Genomic DNA, 9,682 nt, shown 5'->3' with positions numbered 1-9,682 from the left:
TAAGCCCCTGTTGCTGAAAACATGCACTTTAGACCCAGGGCCCAGAGGACCCCTTAGATTGGACAGACCTGAGAGCCTCCTTCCTCCCTGTGGCTTAGCTTTTGTGGACTAGAAGTAGCCATACACACTTCCAAAGGAGGGAATAAACCAACGATCCCACCTAGATATGATGCCTACGGACCATAATAATGACCCAAATGGCAGAATTGGTGGCAATCACCAGCTCTCTAGCTGGAATGAAGAAAGACCCATTTAACAAGAGGGAAACCATACCAGGTCTGGAACCCTAGCTAACTAAGCAAGGCTAGAAACTTCACTGATCTTGAAGGGGAAACTACAACTGCCATGTTACTAACCCAACGTAACTCCTGATATAGCTGTCTCCTGAGAGGCTCTGACAGTACCCGACTAATACAGAAGTAGAGGCTCACAGCCATCCATTGGACTGCGTACAGGGTCCCCAATGAAGGAGCTAGAGAAAGGACCCAAAGAGCTGAAGGACTTGCAGCCTCTTAGGACAAACAACAATATGAGGGTACCTAGTACCCTCAGAGCTCTCAGGGACTAAACCACCAACCAAAGAGTACACATGGTGGGTGGGACTAATGGCTCCAGCTGCATATGTAGCAGAGGATGGCCAAGTCAGTCATCAATGGGAGGAGAGGCCCTTGGCCCTGTGAAAGATCTATGCCCCAGTGTAGGGGAATGCCAGGGCCAGGAAGCAGAAGAGGGTGGGTTGGTGAGCAGGGGAAGGGGGGGAGGGAACAGGGGTTTTGTTTGCTTTTGTTTTGGTTTTATTTTTACTTTATTTTTTTCTGTAGGGGAAACTGGGAAAGGAGATATCATATGATATGTAAATAAAAAATATCTAATAAAAAATAAAAAATAAGACAAAAACCAAAACTTATTTTATTCTATATTTTAATAATATAGAATATTATTAAATTTTGTTACACTGGGATTTTGTTACAGTGTGTCTATTCACATAAAGCATTTCAATGTTAAAAAAAAAGAAAAATAAGTATAACTGATAATGTATAAACCATACTGTAGACTGATGAAAAATCGAGTAAGCCCTGAACATGAGTGTCTTTGTCATCTATGACAGAATGGATGGTATGGAGTCCAACCACAAAATAATTTGAGTGCTCGATTCTTTCTCAACTCCTCTTATTTAAAAATATCCATTATATTTATTTTAACAGACTCTATAGTTCATTGTAATAAACATGAACGACAGAACTGATTGATATTAAAAAAAACCCTCCTTAAATGTTACAATTTCCTCACATATGCAATGTTACGTAGTAATTAAGAGTTTATTTCTAGCGACAACTATCAGTGTACATCACCATGGAACTCTCTAGGGACTCCCGTAACGCCTGTGACTCCAGCACCAGAGAGTAACTAGCCACGGCACTGACAGCAGAGGGCAGTGTTGAGCGGCTCCTTAGGCAGGGTGTGCCGATGTGCTGTGTGATTGATTATAACCAAGTATCCCTCTCCTTAATCATGCAGGTGACTGAAGACTTGAAAATTGAACCTGGGTTTGTTGTGTTTAATAATTTTAATTTTTGAGAACGTATAGATAAGAAGTGTATCCTCCCTCTCTTTGTCCAATTCCTCCTGTGTACCCGTTCCCGATGACTTATCCCCTTTTCTTTAACTATTATAGTTGCATGTAGAATTAAATTTATAAATAAAAGTAATAATTTTTGTTTGGATTTGAAGTGCTTAAATGATCACAATGGAATGTATCGGTTTGCCTGGTAGCTGAAACATCCTGCTTCCTTGTTGAAATTCCTTCTTGCAGGTGTATAAAATTGTTTTCCTTTAATTTTAATTTATTTTTTTCTTCTACAGCCCCTCGCCCAACCCCCTCCCCTTCTCCTCTGAGCAGGTGGGCATTCCCCCTGGGTATCGCCTTCCACCCTGGTACTTAAAGTCTCTGCGAAGCTAGGCACCTCCTCTCCCACTGAGGCCAGATAAGGCATCCCATATCTCATGTACGGGCAACAGCTTTTGGGATAGCACCCTCTCCAGTTGTTCCGGACCCACATGAAGGCCAAGCTGCACATCTGCTACATATGTGCGACATATGTGCTGGGAGGCCTAGGTCCAGTCCCGTGTTTGTTTTTTTGGTTGGTGGTTCAGACTCTGAGAGCCCCAAGGTTCCAGGTTAGTTGACTCTGTTGGTTTTCCTGTGGAGCCCCTATCCTCTTCAGGGCCCACACTCTTTCCTCCTATCCTTCTGTAACAGTCCCCAAGCTCCATCCACTGTTTGGCTGTAGGTGTCTTACAGGTCTGAGTCAGCTGCTGGGTGGAGTCTCTCAGAGGGCAACATGCTCCTGTCTGTATGGATCAGGAGTCTGATGGAGGTGGAGGAGAGGCAGCTGGAGAATGGAGGAACCCCTGGGATGGCAGGCAGCTCAGGGCAACTTGGCTTGGCCCAAGGGCTCCAAGTGTATTCTTAATTGAAAGAATACACTGCTTTTTGATATATCTGGAAGAGTCTGGAGGAGGGGAAAGTGGTGTTGTTCTATCTCAATTAAAAACTTTTTTTAAATTACTAGTAAAATATACTAAAATCTATTTTATGATCACATGGGTTTTGTCTTTTGTCAGTTGTTATGCATACCCTTGTACTTCTTCTTGTTTTTTTTATTTTTAAAGATGTTTTATTGATTCTTTGTGAATTCACATCATGCACCCCAATTCCACTGATCTCCCTATGCCTTTATTTTTGTTTTTTTTTTTTTTACATTTGTTATTAGATATTTTCTTTATTTACATGTCATATGATATCTCCTTTCCCGGTTTCCCCTCCGAAAAAAAGAAAAAAAAAGAAAAAAAGAAAAAATAAACCTATTCCCTCCCCCTTCCCTCTGTTCAACAATCCACTTTCTCCCGCTTCTTGGCCCTGATATTCCCTTACATTGGGGCATAGAACCTTCACAGGACCAAGGGCCTCTTTTGCCGTTTTGTCCTATTGACTAAATAAAATACATCAATTTTGTTAAAATGTCATGCACACTTACATATAATGTCTGAGGAAATAAAAATCAAAGTGTTACTAAGTGATAGTTTTATTTTATTTTTATTTTATAGACTTGTCTGTTTTTGAGCTTCAATATTAATATTTTCAGGAGAAATACAATATATGTTTTTGTGATGACAAGAGAGTTACAAATGTAGTTAAATTTTTGAGAGTAAAATTAAAATACAAATCACTGAATACTCTTGTACATAACGTCAGACAGACATGATTTCAAATGTAGTTTTTCTTTTTTTTTTTTTTTTTTCTTTTTTCTTTTTTTCGAGACAGGGTTTCTCTGTGTAGCCTTGGCTGTCCTGGAACTCACTCTGTAGACCAGGCTGGCCTCGAACTCAGATATCCGCCTGCCTCTGCCTCCCGAGTGCTGGGATTAAAAGCGTGTGCCACCACTACCAGGTGTGTAGTTTTTCATTTGCTACTTCAGTGACTGACTTCTCATCTCTAAATATGGTTCTACTTACCATCCCTGCCTCAGATACCACTAGTGATATAAAAATAAAAATAGAATTAATAACTAATATATAAAACTGTCTTGCATCACCAAAAGATAATGGATAGAAGTGACTTTCCATAAGGTAGTACAAGACTACAATGGAGATAGACATTTGTCGAGTGTAAAAAAATGTGTTATATGAATACCAAACAGAGTTTGTCTGTCATTGTGCTTTTGCTAGTCTATCCAAAGGCAATACTGTCATAGGGGCATCTTCTCATCAAGTCTAAAGCTCCTTCCTGGGCTGTGTCCTCCTCCCCGCCTGGCAGAGATGCTCAATGATTGGACAGAGGGGTAAGGACAACTACTGGAATATCAGAGGGGGCAAAGCCCACAGCACATACTCCAGAAGGTGCACATAGATACCGAATATGAAAGGAGCTTAAAGATGGATGGAATGAACTAGGCACTACATCTAAAGACTAAGTTGGACCCCAAAGCAAAGCAAAAATAAATATCCTTTATGTTTTTGCCACCCAACATTATCACCTGTAAGGCATGGATTGGTCCAAATGGAATCTGAGATGTCCAGGACGCCTCCAGCAGGCAGATGTCAGACAGCTTTTGTTTCTGTCAATAGGACTGACCTTTCTGTCCTACGGAACCATGGCAACTCTTCTTCATTATTCCTCTCTCAGCAGGGTAGGAGGAACGGAGGGTAGAGGGATACTTTCAGGCTGCCATTGCACTGTTGGACATTTGTCTTCAAGTGAACCCACTCACTTCCTCCACGTGCCTGAGATAATTTTGTGATATCTGGTCCGTGAAACCAGTGCACCCTCTATCATTTTTGTGTAACAAAAGAACTTTGGTTTTTTTTTTTTCCCCAATAAATTTACAAGAAACAAGATCAAGAAATCCGTTTTCAGTATCTTTACTCTTTTGGTAATGTGCAACAAGAACAGAGTGGGATTAAGGACAGTCAGAGATGACACAGTAGCTGTAAAGGATGATTATGTTTGCAAAATCTCAATGATTATCTTCTCTAGGCTCCCCCAAATTAGCATATTTGTTAATCAAATTAATTAAGAAGCTTTTCAAAATAAAAGCAATGCTTTAAATAAATATATTCTTTCATAACCATAGAACATTTAGCTCTGTTGGTGGTAATGAATGAACATTACATTTAAGAAGTTTATGAAGACATTAGGGTAAAATTATCTAGATATAATTATAAATGTACCCTAATTAGCCATTTGCTTGTGGTTTTTACTGTATGTTTTAAAATACATGCTGTCTAATTAGTTAGTTCTCAAATCATCATAAAGATGTTATCTGACTTATAGAATTTATGCCAGCTCAACATGATATATTATTTTAACAATGTCTTTACATTTAAATTTAGTACTCTATACTAAATCTAGTACTTGCCAAGCATTTGTATCTGTCCAAACTGGTAATAGAAAATGAATTCCATACTCCCAGCTCAGGAAAATGCGGTCTTTCTGCAAACCTTGAAATTTCACAATTGGATGTTACTGTCACATCAACAGTGCTAGTTTCAACAGGGCATTTATTGTGTTTCAAAGTACTGCCTGGTAGCTACAGATTCCCTGTGGTCAGCTTTTCTACCAAAACCACATGCTTAGTAAACATCTACAGAAACTTCCTAAATTTAATTTTATTTAATAAATATTTTAAAGATTTTGCTAATGAAGAAATGAATTTATCTTTCTAGAATTCTGATTTTAAAAGATTTTCTATTCACTTTCATTTTTGATGTAATGTTTAGGAATTTTAAAATCTATATGTAATCTATAAAACTCCTTTGATTTATAAATTTGGTTTTCTTCAATAATAAGCTGTGCTAAGATCTCAAAATTATATGACAAAGGCAGAGAGGTAAAACTAGCCACAGCAATGGGTTATAATAAATGCTCATTAGAATTCAGATTATCAACTGTCCCCAAATGATCATAAAGGTAAAAGAATAACTTACTAAAACCTACAATGCGACATAGAATATTTTAATAGGAACTCTCTTATTCTTTCTCTCTCTTTCTCTTTCTCACACACACACACACACACATACACACACACACGTACGGATGCACACGCATGGACGCACACACGCACACAGGCAGCCACATTTAAGTATATACTCACAGCTCGGAGTTTAAAATACTGCTACTAAAAGTTTTAACTTAGATAAATTAACTAAAGTAAAATACTGACACTGTGAAAATATATGTTTATGTACAATACCCCACAGAGGGCATCATTTCTGTGAACATCTGAAGAATGTAAAAACAAAACAAAAAGACCAGAATGAGAAGCCACAGTGCTCGACAAGGGCATGGGCACTGCCCAGCTCACAGCTTCCCGTTCTCCTCACTACTTTCTTTCTCCTCTATTGCTTCCAAGCTGCGCTTGCCCTTGGCCTCTGCACCACTGCCAGGGCCTTTACTCAGTCCACAAGACAAACAGGCCAGCTGGATCTGCTTCATGTTCTCTACGGCTTCATTCTTGGCATTCTTCAGCAGGTCTCCTTGTCCCTGTAGGAAGAGCAAAGAAGAAAGTTACCCACCATGAGAGACACTGATGAAGGATGAGAGACCCAGACCTATGCACGCACTTTTCCAGGAATACACTCAAACTTCCTTTCCAGCATGGTTGGAGGACTTGGCCCTTTGGTTATGGAACCTCAGACCTGGCCACCCCAGCTCACTGCATGCTGGCTGGCTGCGCCTTGTGATTCCTATAGGGGGAACCTCGTGTAGACACACTGAGAGCACCTGAACTTCCCATAACATGGTCTGAGACTTTGCACACGATTGCAGTTCCTTTCCAGTCAGATGAATATTTCTAGATTCCGAGGAAAATGAGGAAAGATGTTCTTCAATAAAACTGAAGATTAACTTGGTTCACCAAAGTAAACAGTGCAAAGCCAAGTATCTCGTGGTGGAGCGCACACAGCCTCAATCCCTGATGGGCGCACACGGCCTCTTGCCTGCTAAGCTGCCTTTGACCTATTGGGCTATCCCCACAAGCTTCTGCTGGTGCATTGCTAGCTACCCACATTCCTTCTGTGCTTTTCAGCATCCTGAGAACAATGTTCCTGTCTGGCTAATGGAAAGAAGTCTCTTTCAGGTACCACTCAGCCATCAAAATAAAACGCACAAGACTATCGCTGGGATACACTGGTTGTCATTTGCATCAATGGGCCAGAGGGGGTGAAAATCTTTCCTGCTAGTTCTGTTTTTGACTTGAGTTTATTATTAGGGTGCTTAAGTGCATGCATCGATACTGGCTCAGGGCCTGAAGGACTACAGATGTGTGCAGAAGTGAGAATGTGCTTCTGTGGTACACAGACCAATGAGGAAGTAACTCCCCTTCCCCACCATTCTCAGAGCAGAGGAAGCTAGTGAGACCCTGAAAGGATGAGGGATGGTACAGGAAGACACTGCGGCCATGACACCTGGAGCATTCCATAGAGCACAGGCTAATTTGGGGGGGGGGGGGCACCACTTACTAGACAAAGTATTCCATGATGAAATATATATATATATATATATATATATAACCTTTCTTTAATCCTATTAATGTCACTTTGTTGAAAGCCCTATAGACTACCTGCTAAAAATGCCTTAAAATGTTTATTTCCTCAAAATTGATAGCATGAGTAACTGCTTCTAACCTGCTGTCATGATAGCTAAATCCTTCTTCGATTCCCATGATAAGCAGTGGCTACGCTTTGCTGATGTGTGTACTAAAATGGACTGTCTTCAGTCACCCCAACCACGGACCAGGGTATTAGAAGTGCATTTGGAGGCTGGGTAGACGACGCCTTCCCGTGAGAAGAAATGAGTCTGAGCATGATGAGGTTACATGACTTGTAGAAGGTCGCAGCCACCTAAGGACAGAGTCACACTAAAGGCTTGACTTTCCTTTAGGCCCAGTGCCCCTTCTCACACTCCATGAGACTACCATCCTCACAGACAATAAGGAGAGACTGTGGGCTGAGGCCCTGCCAGTTAGAGATACATTTCCTGAGGGAAAACCAGTCACAGCATCCCTGGAAACTGGAAGAGTTTCTTAACCGCAATGAGTCCCCTCAGGACCTTGAATAATGAAGCCATTTACAATGTGTAAAATGCAATTATTAAGTAAAGATAATAGCACATGTAAAGGGCCTACTCTGTGTAGGTAAGCTTTCTCCTCTGAACTTAATCACTCAACCAGTTGTCAGGACATCCCAGGAAACAGGTATTATTATTAACCCCAGCTTACCTACTATAAAACAGAGCCCCCCAGAGTCATGCAGCTGCCTGGTGGTGAATCTGCAGTGGTTTCAAGGGTCTGTGGTCTCCACCACTTCAAGACATGTCCTCTTTCAAGAGCAAGTTATACACTCTTCAAAGTACAGTGAAGTCATCTCTTCATTGCTATCCATACAGCCACAGAGACAGAAAATAATGAATGACCACATGACTCTGGCTGGCAGAATCTGGGGATGGTATGCAGGCCAGGACACAGTAAGGACACCCGGCAGGGACAAATGTCAGAGGACCTCCCACTGGTTTCAGGGTGGGCCATTTCCTCATATGTGGGCATAATCAGAATGTCTTTAGCCTTCCTCACAGTCCAAGGACTGAAGGAAACAGGTTGAAAGACTGTTTATGATTTAATGACTACAGATAAACAGCTATAAAATTATACAAAAGGAAGCAGTTAAGCCTTTCTACTTCCATCATAAATAACTTACAACTGTCTTGTAATAGAGACTTGAGGGGCATGTTTAAAATGTATCTGTTTCGCAAGGGTATACATATTTTTTAATTGGAAAATGTCCTTTATAAACAAGCTGTATTAATGATGTGACTTCATCTAAGATCATTTTCATAGTCTTACTTGTAAGACCCTAGACTTAGCTTCAAAATGATCATCAAAGCTTTTGAAAGTAGACTGGCATCTTTTGTAGTTGTAAGAGAAAAAAAAAATGAAACACACAGAGCTATCAGTCCTGGTGGTAGAGATGCTTAACTCGCTCACATGCCTTTTCTGACCGCAGGCTAACAAGTGCATTTGAATCAGCCCACTGCTACTGCTTCAATTCTGAGTGGTGGCATCCAAGCCTAAACGCCAGACGGTGCCAGTTTTGGCGAACAGAAGTCAGTCTCTCTAAAAAACAATGGTCAGTTGGAGAAAACAGTCTGTACCAGTATATGAGAACACAGTGACACTGTCTCCTGATGACCCGGCGACAGGCACCAGAAGAAGAAAAACAAACAAACACACAAACAAACAGACAGAAGTTAAAATTGCTCACATGTGAAGGGAGGAAAATGAAAGGCTGTGAAAAGCTTACATAGAAAGGCTGGGATCCATTGTTTAAAGGAGCTAGGATTAGGCTCTGGCTGTTCTGGAGCTCACGAAACCACCCACCCCTTTTCCTTTGGATCTTCCTAGTTGAGACACTGGAACTGGGAGAGAAATACAGCTTCTACTCTAGAACACTGTACAGAGGTGGCGTGCATTACTAAACACCTATTCTGTCATTTCTCCTTAATGATTTTTCTTTTGGCTCAGCAATTTCCCCTAACCAGCTAGCTGCTGCCCACTCCGTCACAAAGACCTGTCACTTCAGAGCAGGTCTCCTGCCTTCAAACATCTCTGTCATTGGAGCATTGCCCTCAAGCCATATCAGGCAAAAGACACTTATATAGCATGTATTTAAGGCACATTCCAAGAAAGGCATTTTTTTTCTTCTTTTAGATATTTTCTTTATTTACATGTAAATTTCTCCATCCCCAGTTTCCCCTCCAAAAAACAAAGAAACAAACAAAAACAACCAAAACAAACCCCTGTTGCCTCCCACTTCCCCATGCCTGCCACCCCGCCCTCTCCTACTTTCTGGCCCTGGCATTCCCCTACACTGGGGCACAGAACTTTCACAGGGCTGAGCTCCTCTCCTCCTATTGATGACTGAATTTGCAATCCTCTACTATACACATGCTGCCTGAACAATCAGACCCCTCCATGTGCAGTCTTTGGTTGGTGGTTGAGACCCTGGGAGCGCTGAAGGTACTACTTAGTTCATATTGTTGTTCGTCCTAAGGGGACCCTGTACTCAGTTTGATGGATGGCTGTCAGCCTCTACATCTGTGTTAGTCAGGTACTGTCAGAGCCTCTCA

The 9,682-nt window shown here is 41.2% G+C and overlaps 1 protein-coding gene across 3 annotated transcripts in view; it reads right to left on the bottom strand.

Annotated features, from left to right (window-relative positions):
* Positions 1-3,073: 3,073 nt before the first annotated feature.
* Positions 3,074-9,682, bottom strand: part of Plcl1 (phospholipase C like 1 (inactive)) — a 315,943-nt gene continuing 309,334 nt past the window's right edge. For 2 of the 3 annotated variants that reach the window (XM_031367531.1, XM_031367530.1), the window contains exon 6: positions 3,074-6,043. In XM_031367531.1, the coding sequence (XP_031223391.1) occupies positions 5,861-6,043 (183 nt within the window). In that variant the 3' untranslated portion in view covers positions 3,074-5,860. The remainder of the gene's footprint in view (positions 6,044-9,682) is intronic. The other variant, XM_031367529.1, reaches the window with a different exon arrangement.

The sequence above is a fragment of the Mastomys coucha genome, unplaced genomic scaffold, assembly GCF_008632895.1.
Source record: "Mastomys coucha isolate ucsf_1 unplaced genomic scaffold, UCSF_Mcou_1 pScaffold14, whole genome shotgun sequence".
Taxonomy (NCBI): Eukaryota; Metazoa; Chordata; class Mammalia; order Rodentia; family Muridae; genus Mastomys; species Mastomys coucha.
This window is presented reverse-complemented; position numbering and strand designations above follow the sequence as displayed.